Source organism: Bos grunniens, chromosome 27 (genome assembly GCF_055505025.1).
Source record: "Bos grunniens cultivar Pamir isolate PY7600 chromosome 27, Bosgru_T2T1.0, whole genome shotgun sequence".
NCBI lineage: Eukaryota > Metazoa > Chordata > Mammalia > Artiodactyla > Bovidae > Bos > Bos grunniens.
The window spans coordinates 38,531,702-38,546,021 of record NC_141191.1 but is presented as its reverse complement, the minus strand read 5'-3'; the positions used below and the strand labels follow the sequence as shown (position 1 = coordinate 38,546,021).

The 14,320-nt window shown below is 41.5% G+C and overlaps 1 protein-coding gene across 5 annotated transcripts in view; it reads left to right on the top strand.

Annotated features, from left to right (window-relative positions):
• KAT6A (lysine acetyltransferase 6A) overlaps positions 1-14,320 on the top strand; it is a 108,711-nt gene that overhangs the window by 42,075 nt on the left and 52,316 nt on the right. For all 5 annotated transcript variants that reach the window (XM_086380435.1, XM_086380432.1, XM_086380434.1 and 2 more), the window contains exon 3: positions 12,580-12,688. In XM_086380435.1, the coding sequence (XP_086236561.1) occupies positions 12,580-12,688 (109 nt within the window). The remainder of the gene's footprint in view (positions 1-12,579; positions 12,689-14,320) is intronic.

Genomic DNA, 14,320 nt, shown 5'->3' with positions numbered 1-14,320 from the left:
GCAAAGAGTTATGTGACATGGCCAATGTGATGCTGTAAATAAGGAACCCAGTCTGTCCCTGAGCTCTACTGAGTTGATTCTTAGAGGCAGGGATACAGAGAACTTTGAGGGATGGGGTAAAATAACCTGGAGAAAGAGCATTGAGTATGACATTTGAAGATAAGTGAGTAGTTGGGAGTAGACGAAGATAGTGTGAGAAAGGCATTTGGTGTGTGGTGGAGGGATGGCATACCAGTGACAGGAGCTGGCAGAGGGGGTGTGTAAGTGTGAGCCAGGCAAGTAACTGGGTTAAAGATGGTAGTATTTTAGGAGGATTAAACCAGGTGGCAGTAGAGGTAAATAACCTTCCTGCCAATGCAGGAGACAAAAGAGATTTGGGTTCGATCCCTGGGTCGATCCCTGGGTCTGGAAGATCCCCTGGAGGAGGGCATGGCAGCCCACTCCAGTATTCTTGCCTGGAAAATCCCATGGAGAGAGGAGCCTGGTGGGCTACGGTCCAGAGGGTTGCAAAGAGTCAGACACGACTGGAGCAGCTTCACACACGCCCACGATCTGGACGGTCTGGTAGTAGTGTGCAGAAATACATCAAAGAAAGACTGGTCAGTCTGTGCGGAAGATTGTAGTGGTGACATGACTCAGAATTAGGGGAGAGCCCTGGGTGTATAAAAGAAACAGAAGTAGGAAGGAAAGGCCACAGAGGAAGGGAGCGGCAGGCAGAACTTGGCAGTGTCGGGTTTGGATGAATGAGGAAATTGATACGTCTGACCAACAGAAAGCAGAGCTTTCAAATAACTGGGGAATATGGGAAAAAAGACAACTCGTTACGATTTCTTAGTGTAGAATTTAAATCTAGCAAATATGCATATTATCATTTTTGATATCACCTCTGATTAAGAAACAAAAAGTTGTTATACTGTCTTGACAGATGATTGCTTTCTCATCTAAATGTGCAGTAATCTATATACATAGTAAAAGTGTAAATTGAAATTGATCATTACTGATCTAATTATATCATTAACTTATTTTCTTTCCCCAATGATCTTGTTATTATATCTAATTGTAGAAGTCGTTGAATGAACTCATCATTATAAAAGAACTCAATTTAGTACCCCTATTAAAGCTTTGTAATGGCTAATTGGTTATGTTGGAACTGATTAGAATTATGCAAGGTTACCTTATTGTAGACTATAAATAGTAGAGAATGGACTCTTTTCCAGGCCATTCATGTTGTTTTATTACTGTGTTTCTTTTACAACTGTATACATTTAAGGAAAAGATTGTCCTGAAAAAATGTTTAATAAGCAACCATAGAGTACTTAATAGCATACGGGGTGCTGAAGAATTTGAAGGGATTAAATCCTGCCCAAGTATATCTCCCCTGAAGGTTATTGATTCTTGGAGGGCTTTGAGTAAGTAACTGATAAACCTGTTTGGAGCTAAGCAAAATTTCGTTGTGTTTTAATTTCAATAAATGCTTATTTAGTACATACTGTGTGCAAGGCACTTAAGACATGAATTAAGAGTTCTAGGGTAATTGCTGCTTACCTAGGGTTGTCTTTCTCCCTGGAGGAGTAAATGGGAGCCCAGTCTTGTCTGGAGAATCCCATGGACAGAGGAGCCTGGCAGGCTGCAGTCCACTGGGGTTACAAAGAGTCGGGTACAACTGAACTACTAACACTAGGGTTGTCTTTCTGGAAAAGATGGAGACAGGTTGAATTCCAAACTGTTGGGAAGGCTTTGGGAGAAACATGAGCTCGCCTGAGGCCATTGGTCGTGAAGAGCTGGGCTAGGCCGAGAGGAGGGCTCGCCCAGCTGGAAGAGGATAGCGTAAGTTAGAATGTCCAGCCTTCTCCACAGAGTACAGTGCCTCCCAACATTCCCTAAAGTGAACTCTTTCTTACGGGCCACTTTGCTTCCCTTCTAGTATTGGAAATAACGAATCATGCAATCATTCTCTCAGAGAGCTTGCTTTAGAGTTTTGTGTGTGTATGTGTGTTAAGTGGTTAATGTGAAAATTGAAACCAGTTTAATTGGTTTCTAATTATTTTGTATGGGTTTTGTTTTCTATTTACTGACATTTGTAAGTGCTTTGAAAATGTGAGTCCTGATTCTCTTATCTTATCAAATTTTATTTTATATTACAGTACTTACCAAACAGTAGCCTTTATAAGACATTTTATTCTTTGTATAGTATTTTGAAAACCTAGCAATATTTGTTTTCGCTGTGCTCTTGGTCACTGAGCAACATTTTGCTTCCCTTCACTATACTGTACCTAAGAGTAGTCAGTTTTCCTCTTTTCCAAGCTAAGACTTACCTCTTCTTTATCCTTTGGGTACTTTATTATTAATGTATATAGCAAAGCCATTCTTTTCGCTTTATTATACATAACAATACTTTAGCAGTACATGTTATCAACTAATAAATTATATCTCTGCTGAAAATTATTTAAGTTTCAAGTTGTGTGAAATAAATATCTATGTAAGAAAGTTAATTGGCAGTTAAATTTACTTTACTTGATTGTAATTGCAGGAGAAGAAAGAGACAGGATAAACAGATAGCTCTGAACCACTAGAAGAATTCAAAGAGGTAGGTGAGGCCCACAGCTTGAGGAGAAGTTAAATACAAGGAAGGGAAGTTTCGGGGCTGGATTTGAGGGCAGCTTGTGGTGGTTCAGAACCCAGCTGGGTCAGATACGCAGCGGTCGGAAAGAGGTTTCTGCTCGAGACTGAGTGGTGCTTGATTGCAGGTTATAGTAGTTTCTTCTCATCTTCATCAGTTTTGGCCTTATTACTTAAATCATCTTCATGCTTAGACTTGTTTTACAAGAAAAACTTTAAGGCATTAAGGGTGAGATGTCTTCATGTAATTCGATTAAAAGGTAGCCAGCTTCAGGGTAGGTACAATGAGAATAAAATGGCTCATGGTTAAATTCAGTTACCAGAATTTGTTATTAGTGATTAAAAACATTTTCATTTTGGGGAGTATTAAAACTGTATCTCCAAGTCTAATTTCTGTGCTCTAAGGAACAGTCAAAAGACACAGGTTTTCGAGATGAGGACAGAGGATAGTGGTCGCTTCTCACCTTCATCGATTTTGACCTTCCTACTTTAGTTATCTGACTTGTGAGAATATGAAACATCTATACCACTGATTTTTTTTTGTTCATTTTTTTATTATGGTAGAATTTACATAAAAATATAAAACACTTTTTAGTGTACAATTCAGTGGCATTGAGTATATTCACAGTGTTTTGAAGCCATTGCTGCTATCATTTCCAGAAGCTTTTCATCATCTTAAAATCTGTTTTTATAGAGCTTTATAGATAGTTTGTATTTAAGTCTAAGGAAGAACAATATAACTATTATTACTGCTTAGTGCATGTTTGAGTAATTCAAAGAATTATATGAATTGTGTATTTCTTTCATACTCTTAATATTGGCTCTGCTAACTTGTCTTAATGATTTCTAGTGGTCATAAAATGAGAATTTGTAACTTTTAAGAAGTCACAAAGCTTTATTATCTCAGAGTCTGTGACATGATCACTTAAAGGTTTCTGAAATCATAAATCTAAGTTTACAAATGCAGTTTTGTCCTTGAAAATTCTGGTGGTCACAGTTCTAGAATTTATCATTCAGTTCAGTTTTGAAAGAAATAATTAAAACAGATTCTTGATTATCCTTTATGTCAGTGTTTCGAAACAGAGACGACATAAAGATAGATTTGAGGTCCTCAGAAGATATGAGAACATAGAGACAAAGACAAGTATATAGTGGTATTAAAAAATTAAAGTCAAGTGTGGGAAAAACTAAAATTGTACTTTAATAAAGATGGGAATAACAGATGATGTATTTTCAGCACCTAGAAAATGTTACATTTAAGATTTTCTAGATGATTGTGTCCAAAATTTATTTTTTTTTCATGTTTTAGTCTCATGTAATAGAGATCACTGGGCAAAATTTTTGCTGTCCTTTTTTTCCAAAGTTATATCCCAAAACCCAAGTCCAAATGCTCCGCAGCCTTCGGCCGACTTACCAGAACCTCTGCTGCGTATTTGTCTCAATGCTGCCATCTAGTGGTTGTTGTGGGTATCTCAACATGGAGCTTAGGCAGCCTGTGTCACTCCTTGACACAGTGCAATCTAAAGGCCTCCGGCCACAAACCTCCCCCTGCTTTTGAGAAGTTGAATAGCAGTGGGTTGCTGTGGCAGAAATCTTATTTAGTTATTGAGACCATGTAATCACTTGGAAACAGTTCAGTTCAGTTGCTCAGTCGTGTCCGACTCTTTGAGACCCCATGGACTGCAGCACGCCAGGCCTCCCTGTCCATCGCCAACTCCAGGAGCTTGATCAAAGTCACGTCCATCGAGTTGGTGATGCTATCCAACCATCTCATCCTCTGTCATCCCCTTCTCCTCCTGCCTTCAGTCTTTCCCAGCATTAGGGTCTTTTCCAATGAGTCAGTTCTTCGCATCAGGTGGCCAAAGTATTGGAGTTTCAGCTTCAGTATCAGTCCTTCCAATGAACATTCAGAACTGATTTCCTTTAGGATGGACTGGTTGGATCTCCTTGCTGTCCAAGGGACTCTCAAGAGTCTTCTCCAGCACCACAGTTCAAAAGCATCAATTCTTCGGTGCTCAGCTTTCTTTATGGTCCAGCTCTCACATCCATACATGACCACAGGAAGAACCATAGCCTTGGCTTTCCGGACCTTTGTTGGCAAAGTGATGTCTCTGCTTTTCAGTATGCTGTCTAGGTTGCTCATAGTTTTCTTCCAAGGAGCAAGCGTCTTTTAATTTCATGGCTGCTGTCACCATCTGCAGTGATTTTTGGAGCCCCCCAAAATGAAGTCTCTTACTGTTCCCACTGTTTCCCCATCTATTTGCCATGAAGTGATGGGATCGGAAGCCATGGTCTTCGTTTTCTGAATGTTAAGTTTTAAGCCAACTTTTTCACTGTTTCACTTTCATCAAGAGGCTCTTTAGTTCTTCTTCACTTTTTGCCATAAGGGTGGTATCGTCTGCCTATCTGAGGTTATTGATATTTCTCCCAGCAATCTTGATTCCAGCTTGTGCTTCATCCAACCCAGCATTTCGCACGATGTACTCTACATATAAATTAAATAATCAGAGTGTTTTTATATTATGAGATTATTATTGAGCTGAACATAGCTCTGTCAGGCTCGTTACCAACTCATTGTTCTTTCTGCCACTGCTGCTGCTGCTAAGTCTCGTCAGTCATGTCCGACTCTGTGCGACCCCATAGACGGCAGCCCACCAGACTCCCTCGTCCCTGGGATTCTCCAGGCAAGAACACTGGAGTGGGTTGCCATTTCCTTCTCCAGTGCATAAAAGTAAAAAGTGAAAGTGAAGTCTCTCAGTCATGTCTGACTCCTAGCGACCCCATGGACTGCAGCGCACCAGGCTCCTCTGTCCATGGGATTTTCCAGTCAAGAGTACTGGAGTCGGGTGCCATTGCCTTCTCCATTGTTCTTTCTAAGATACTGTTTTTCTTATTGTTTCCAGTTTTTCAGGATAATTTAACTAATGCACTGAACAACACTTATTAAATGCATATTATATGCTAGACACTGTTCTTAGTACTAGGAATATAATCCTCAGCAAACAGAAATCATAGCTTTCATGTAGTTTACATTTCATTGGGGGAACAAATGGTAAGATACACATACAGTACTTCAATTAGTGAGAAGAGTTTAAGAAGGAAAAATAAAGCAGGGAAGGGAGATATGACGTTTTGTGGTTGGCAAATTGTTTTGAGGTGTTAGATGGAGTGGTCAAAGAGAATCTTACTGAAGGCGACTTTTGAGTAGAGGTCTAAAGGATCTAGGAAAGTGCTCTCCAGACAGAAGGAAAGCAGGTGCAAAGCTCTTGGAACATCTGACTTGTAAAGAAAGAGCAAGCAGGAAGGAGTAGAGTGTGAGAGTGAGAGAGAGAGCCGTAGCAGGTGAGGTTGGAGAGTCCCTGTGGGTGTGTGTGTGGGGGGGGCTGCGGTACAGGTCACAGAAGGTCTTGAAACTGGATGTCTTTGGGCTGGATGAGAGGTGGGCGCCAAGCTACGGGCTCACTCTGGCTTCTGTGTTTAATGGTGTGGGGCATCATTTGCTGCAGTTTTTTTTCTCTTGTTTTATTAGCAGTAGGAGTAGATTTACTTTATAGAGATATGAGAACGATGAGGTATAAGGACTATGTTTCGACAGTTCTGGGATCAGGGTTTATATTGGCATATTGTGTGTCTATACATATTTTTACAGATTTGCTCTTGGATTATCAATTGTTCTTATTTTATTTTTATAATACAGGATAATTGAAATCAGCTGGTAGAGTATTACTTGGAAAATGTTATGAACATCACTACTCCAGTACATTTCAGGCTCACCTCTTAAAATGAGCAAACAATGTAGTGTAAGCCTGTCTCAGTGATCTTCATACTCAATCATATTTCGGGAATGAGAATCATCTGGAGTTGTAATTTTTTTCACACTTCATGATACAGTTAGATCAGATCAGATCAGTCGCTCAGTCGTGTCCGACTTTTTGCAACCCCATGAATCGCAGCACGCCAGGCCTCCCTGTCCATCACCAACTCCCGGAGTTCACTCAGACTCACGTCCATCGAGTCGGTGATGCCATCCAGCCATCTCATCCTCTGTTGTCCCCTTGTCCTCTTGCCCCCAATCCCTCCCAGCATCAGAGTCTTTTCCAATGAGTCAACTCTTTGCATGAGGTGGCCAAAGTACTGGAGTTTCAGCTTCAGCATCATTCCTTCCAAAGAAATCCCAGGGCTGATCTCCTTCAGAATGGACTGGTTGGATCTCCTTGCAGTCCAAGGGACTCTCAAGAGTCTTCTCCAACACCACAGTTCAAAAGCATCAATTCTTTGGCGCTCAGCTTTCTTCACAGTCCAACTCTCATATCCATACATGACCATAGGAAAAACCATAGCCTTGACTAGACGAACCTTTCTTGGCAAAGTAATGTCTCTGCTTTTGAATATGCTATCTAGGTTGGTCATAACTTTCCTTCCAAGGAGTAAGCATCTTTTAATTTCATGGCTGCGGTCACCATCTGTAGTGCTTTTGGAGCCCAGAAAAATAAAGTCTGACACTGTTTCCCCATCTATTTCCCATGAAGTGATGGGACGGGATGCCATGATCTTTGTTTTCTGAATGTTGAGCTTTAAGCCAACTTTTTCACTCTCCACTTTCACTTTCATCAAGAGGCTTCTTAGTTCCGCTTCACTTTCTGCCATAAGGGTGGTATCATCTGCATATCTGAGGTTATTGATATTTCTCCCGGCAATCTTGATTCCAGCTTGTGTTTCTTCCAGTCCAGCATTTCTCAGGATGTACTCTGCATATAAGTTAAATAAGCAGGGTGACAATATACAGCCTTGACGTACTCCTTTTCACATTTGGAACCAGTCTGTTGTTCCATGTCCAGTTCTAACTATTGCTTCCTGACCTGCATACAGATTTCTCAAGAGGCAGATCAGGTGGTCTGGTATTCCCATCTCTTTCAGAATTTTCCACAGTTTATTGTGATCCACACAGCCAAAGGCTTTGGCATAGTCAATAAAGCAGAAATAGATGTTTTTCTGGAACTCTCTTGCTTTTTCCATGATCCAGCGGATGTTGGCAATTTGATCTCTGGTTCCTCTGCCTTTTCTAAAACCAGCTTGAACATCAGGAAGTTCACAGTTCACATATTGCTGAAGCCTGGCTTGGAGAATTTTGAGCATTACCTTACTAGCGTGTGAGATGAGTGCAATTGTGCGGTAGTTTGAGCATTCTTTGGCATTGCCTTTCTTTGGGATTGGAATGAAAACTGACCTTTTCCAGTCCCGTGGCCACTGCTGAGTTTCCCAAATTTGCTGGCATATTGAGTGCAGCACTTTGACAGCATCATCTTTCAGGATTTGGAATAGCTCCACTGGAATTCCATCACCTCCACTAGCTTTATTCGTAGTGATGCTTTCTAAGGCCCACTTGACTTCACATTCCAGGATGTCTGGCTCTAGGTCAGTGATCACACCATCGTGATTATCTGAGTTGTGAAGATCTTTTTTGTACAGTTCTTCAGTGTATTCTTGCCATCTCTTCTTAATATCATCTCCTTCTGTTAGGTCTGTACCATTTCTGTCCTTTATCGAGCCCGTCTTTGCATGAAATATTCCTTTGGTAGCTCTGATTTTCTTGAAGAGATCTCTAGTCTTTCCCATTCTGTTGTTTTCCTCTATCTCTTTGCATTGATTGCTGAAGAAGGCTTTCTTATCTCTTCTTGCTATTCTTTGGAACTCTGCATTCAGATGTTTATATCTTTCCTTTTCTCCTTTGCTTTTCGCTTCTCTTCTTTTCACAGCTATTTGTAAGGCCTTCCCAGACAGCCATTTTGCTTTTTTGCATTTCTTTTCCATGGGGATGGTCTTGATCCCTGTCTCCTGTACAATGTCACGAACCTCATTCCATAGTTCATCGGGCACTCTATCTATCAGATCTAGGCCCTTAAATCTATTTCTCACTTCCACTATATAATCATAAGGGATTTGATTTAGGTCATACCTGAATGGTCTAGTGGTTTTCCCTACTTTCTTCAATTTAAGTCTGAATTTGGCAATAAGGAGTTCATGGTCTGAGCCACAGTCAGCTCCTGATCTTGTTTTTGCTGACTGTATAGAGCTTCTCCATCTTTGGCTGCAAAGAATATAATCAGTATGATTTCAGTGTTGACCATCTGGTGATGTCCATGTGTAGAGTCTTTTCTTGTGTTGTTGGAAGAGGGTGTTTGTTATGACCAGTGCATTTTCTTGGCAAAACTCTATTAGTCTTTGCCCTGCTTCATTCCGTATTCCAAGGCCAAATTTGCCTGTTACTCCAGGTGTTTCTTGACTTCCTACTTTTGCATTCCAGTCCCCTATAATGAAAAGGACATCTTTTTTGGGTGTTAGTTCTAAAAGGTCTTGTAGGTCTTCATAGAACTGTTCAACTTCAGCTTCTTCAGCGTTACTGGTTGGGGCATAGACTTGGATTACTGTGATATTGAATGGTTTGCCTTGGAAACAAACAGAGATCATTCTGTCGTTTTTGAGATTGCATCCAAGTACTGCATTTCGGACTCTTTTGTCGACCATGATGGCCACTCCATTTCTTCTGAGGGATTCCTGCCCGCAGTAGTAGATATAATGGTCGTCTGAGTTAAATTCACCCATTCCAGTCCATTTCAGTTCGCTGATTCCTAGAATGTCGACATTCACTCTTGCCATCTCTTATTTGACCACTTCCAATTTGCCTTGATTCATGGACCTGACATTCCAGGTTCCTATGCAGTATTGCTCTTTACGGCATCGGACCTTGCTTCTATCACCAGTCACATCCACAGCTGGGTATTCTTTTTGCTTTGGGTCTATCCCTTCATTCTTTCTGGAGTTATTTCTCCACTGATCTTCAGTAGCATATTGGGCACCTACTGACCTGGGGAGTTTCTCTTTCAGTATCCTATCATTTTGCCTTTTCATACCATGATACAGTTAGGGATGTGCCAAAACAAACCAGACAATTAGCTGATTAGCACTTCTGTTTGATCCACACAGAAAACCTCATAGATTTATGTTGTAACCTAGATGATTTATTTAAACCACTTTTTTGCTTGTAGTTCATCAGCTGAAATGACTAATTCTCAAAGTACTATAACTCTTCCCCAAATGTGCTTAAAAAGTACCCTGAAATTTAATTTAAAAAAAAAAGCCCTGGAATTGTATCAGTTAAGTTACAATATCCTGATCACTGTTGGTAATAGTGTTTCTCTACAGGTTCCGTTTTTTTTGGTAGCTAAAATATCTATTATTTTTGTGCTTGGTCTTGTGAGGTCAGAGAAGAGGCGCCCTGGGTGTAACGTGGTGAGGTCGAGGAGACGGGCCGCGCTGCCCTGTGTCCCATGCACTTTCTGCTGTAAACCCTGGGTGTACCGTGGTGAGGTCGAGGAGACAGCCGCGCTGCCCTGTGTCCCATGCACTTTCTGCTGTAAAGCACCTGTTGACGTCTTCTGTCCTTTCCTGACTGACGTGTAAGGGTTTTTCTGTGTAGTACTGGATATGAACATTTGTTAGTTAAACGTGCGTTAAGATCTGCCTTTCTGTGGCGTGCGTGCCTCTTCGCTTCTTTGATGGTGTCTCTCTGGTCTTCCATGCTTCTCTGTTTCCTACCCCTGGTCAGTTACCCATCAGTCCTGCCAGATCTGCCTTTTATACTCCTCTTATGTCTCTTCTCCAGTCCTTTTGTCAGTGCCTTAACGCAGGCCCTTGTTACTCATGGCCTGGATCACACATAGATCATATTCCTTCCCATCCATTTCCAGCCACTTACACAGTGACTTTTTAAAACTTCAAATCTCGCTCATATCATTCCTCTGTTAAAATCTTCTAGTGGTCCTGAGAGGCTGCAGCATAAAGCTCAAACCTCATGACCTTACTTCTGTCTTCTTAGAGGTTACTTCAAGCTTCTGCTCCTGTATAATGTCTTTCCCAGGTTTTTCCCTGGTTCTTTTTAAAGGAAGGATGTGGCTGTCTTTACCACAGCACAGTTGTTGAAAGACAACTTCCAGCTGTTCATCTCTGATTTCATCTCTTGGCTGAGCAGTACTGTTAGTTTGCTTGTTTGGACGTTTTTATATTGATGTACCATTGAGCTCTCTGACTAGTCTATCTCTTTTCCAGGCTTTTTCCTCTGCCAGTCCCTTACATATTGGTGTTCTTGGCTCTCCTTTCCACCTGTTCTCCATGGGAAAACCCATCAACTGACGGCGTTACGGGTTCTGGATTCCAGATTCAACTGATTTGGATCCACAGTTGGTTGAATTCAAGGATGTGGAACCCAGGGATATGGAGGGCTGACTATGACTTCTAGATTTTAATTTCCAAATCAACCTTTCTCTTGAGCTCCAGATCCAGGGACATTGCTCCTTGGATGTTTCATAGGCATTTTAAGCTCTATTAAGACCCAAACTAAGCTCATTCCACCCGCCTCTCAAATCTGACTCTCTACGATTCTGTGTTTTCTTTTACCATCCCCTTCAGGTATGCCTGCGCCTGTCAGATAACTCCAGGAAGCCTTTGCGGGGCCCACTTGCACCTGCTTGATCACCTGGTCCTTTGTCTCCCACTCTTGTCCGTCTGCCACGATACCTGTAGACGTTTTATCTGCTCTCCCCGGTAGACCGAAAGCACCTGGGGAGCTTTGTGTCACCGTCCTGCACCCTGCTTAGCGTAGCTGAGAGGTGCCTGAGAGTGCGTCCCGATGAAACACACCTGAAACCGGACTCATCGGCTCTTTCCTCCTGACTCTTCTCGGGGATGGCTTTCACCAGACTCATCGGCCCTTCCCTTTCCCCCTGACTCTTCTCGGGGATGGCTTTCACCAGACTCATCGGCCCTTCCCTTTCCCCCTGACTCTTCTCGGGGATGGCTTTCACCAGACTCATCGGCCCTTCCCTTTCCCCCTGACTCTTCTTGGGGATGGCTTTCATAGCTGATGATGTCACCACCTTTTCCTTTAAGTTGCTGTTGTTCACTTGCTGGGTCGTGTCGTGTTTAATTCCTTTTCTGTTACTTCCACTGCTGGTTGTTTTATGAGCCCGTAGCTAGTTTTGCATTTCCATTCCCTTTTCCCCAGTCTGCCTTTTTTATTGCTCTGGGGTTTTTTTTCTCAAGTACAGGTGATCGATCATCTGTTGGTTCAGTAACTATTGTTCTTCTTTTCTGCAGGGTGAAGTCCAACTTCTTTATAAGACATTCAGTGGCAATCTTAAAGAACTGATCTAGTCTCCCTCTCTCGTCCCCCCACGCCCCCACCCCCGCTTACCACAGAAACTGTCTTTAAAGTACTAGCCTTGGCAGCCTGTGCACCACAGCTCACCTTGTTTGCTCTACCTGTATTGCCCTTCTCTCCATCCACTGCTGTGGAGGAACCTAGAGACCGAGGTTTAAACCTGCTTTTAACAGTTACTATCTGTTGTCCTTGGAGAAGCTTCTTAGATTACCATAACACCATGTATTAAGTACCGGCACTTAATACGTGTTGTCTTGCTCATTCAGCCCGTGGCTTCCAGACCACTACTGGAATTTATTTTTCCCATTTGCACAGAGCTCTGTCTTGTTGCACTAATGACTTTTGCTTTTCATTATGATTGTTATTATTTTTCTCTTATATTACATGCCTTGTAAAAGCTAATACTATGATTTCTTGTAGTTAATTTAGTTGGATTTTTCATTCTTAGGTAGTCAATATGCTTTGCTTAACCCATATTGTGTCATTTAGTTTCTAAGTGACCACCTGATTGGGGTATGAGTTTTTAGACCAAAGTTGCCAGTGTCAGGACCATTTGTAAAGATGTAGCCAAAGCAGGCTTGGTAAAAACCCATCTACTTTGTGAGTTTGAAATTTCGGAGGGCTATACATCTGTCCCACAGTTATATGCAACTCTTAAAGGAATTTAAATTGTACTTCTACTGTCTTTATATCAACACTAAAGAAAAGCCCCAGTACTGAGTGAATTGTGTTTTTCTTTGCAGCCGGTTGCTGAACCCATCCCCATCTGTAGTTTCTGTCTTGGCACAAAAGAGCAAAACCGAGAAAAGAAGCCAGAGGAACTCATCTCCTGTGCGGACTGCGGCAACAGCGGTAGGTGACCCTCTGTGTGTGTGGCTCCCAGGGTTTGTCCGGCAAGAGTATGTTTAACTGGGAATTGCCCGCTTGGTCCTTAAGAGAGTAACATTTACATTTGATTCTGGTTTTAGGGACCTGACATGAGCTTCTAGATGAGGGAGGAGTTTAAATGTGTAATTGAAATGTTTGATTCAGTTAACTTAGATCAGGTCTTAGTAGCTGTTTTTTCAATAAGAAGTTTTCCATAGACTTCTTTTTATTTCTGTTAGTCTTTATATTTCACTGTCAAGCATCTGTTCAGATCATAGCAGTCAGTTGGAAGTTATTGCTGGTTTCTTTAATAATCACTACTCACCCTTGATTTATGCCTCAGCCTTCGTGAATAGAACCAGGATGATAACAGATTTGGTTGTTTTTTTTTTTTTTTTTTACATAAACTTACATATGTCACATTGAGAAACAGAGTGTTGACTGCAGTTTAGTGAGCTGTGTGAAATTTGGGGCTCTAAAAAAGATTTTTCAAAGAGTCTCCTAATTTGTTAATTTCAGAGATATTCTCTGTCTACATTGTAAAAATTAATGAAGCTTTGTAGTAGTTTTGATCATTGGCTTAATATTCAGTGTTTTATACCAGTAACAAACAGGATTTAGTCCAGAAAGCAGAAAACACTACGTGCTTCAAGAGGAGAGGAACTCAATACCAGGATAAGGTTTCTGTAAGATTGTTGGATGGGCCTTGAGGCCTGATTCCCGGGACAGAGGTGGCCCGCCAGAGGGAAAGAGCCAGGTGGAATGGCAGCGCCTTTCACACTTGCCTTAGCAGTCAGGTGGCCACTGCAGCAGGGTCCTGTTTGGTGCGAGAGGACTCACGGGGCGTGAGCTGGTGGTGTTGCCAGGAGGGCTGCTTGGCTGTCACAGTAACCAAGGAAGAAAGCATGGACACGGTCAAGTACCTGAAATTTGGGTATTTTCCAAATTGAGAGCTAAAGTACCCCAAATTTTAAACAGTAAGAATTGTTTGAGAAAAATAACTGTGTTAAACATTTGGCAAAGGGCCAAAAGCTGTGAAGTACCAAGAGTGCATTTACATTTTTAAAGTCCAAGGAGAAAGGCGGTGATAGGCCATTTCTGTGAGAGAAATGAAGAGTTGAGCACATTAAAAATGTTTTCCCCAAATAATAATAGGAAGACCCACCAAAGCAGCAGTGAAGTGTTGTTTTATAGCTTTATAAAACTTGAAAGATACGAGAGCCCAAACTGGAGCTGATAGAATTGTGGGAAAAGGTTTGTACGCTGCTCATGTCACTGGATACGTCGTAGGGCTTGGAGCATGTTTTGGCAGATCTACCTCTCAAGCTATAGAAATGTTTATTTCATTTCACTTGCCGGTTCCTCTTTTAGGAATTTATTCTAAGGAATTAACTTAAAAGAAGGAAAGGATCTGTAATCGTGAAATAATTCGTTTTAGTGTTCTAATAACTGTTACGGGTTAATTGTGTAAATATTTACAACAGGCAGATGGTCAGGTAGGTTCTAGTGTGTCAACTCTGGAGCATAATCAGTTTAAGGAATGTAAATGTAAAGTTTGCTTGAATAAAGTAATGAAAAGCAGAACAAAGCTGTATATATCCTATAATTAAAACCATG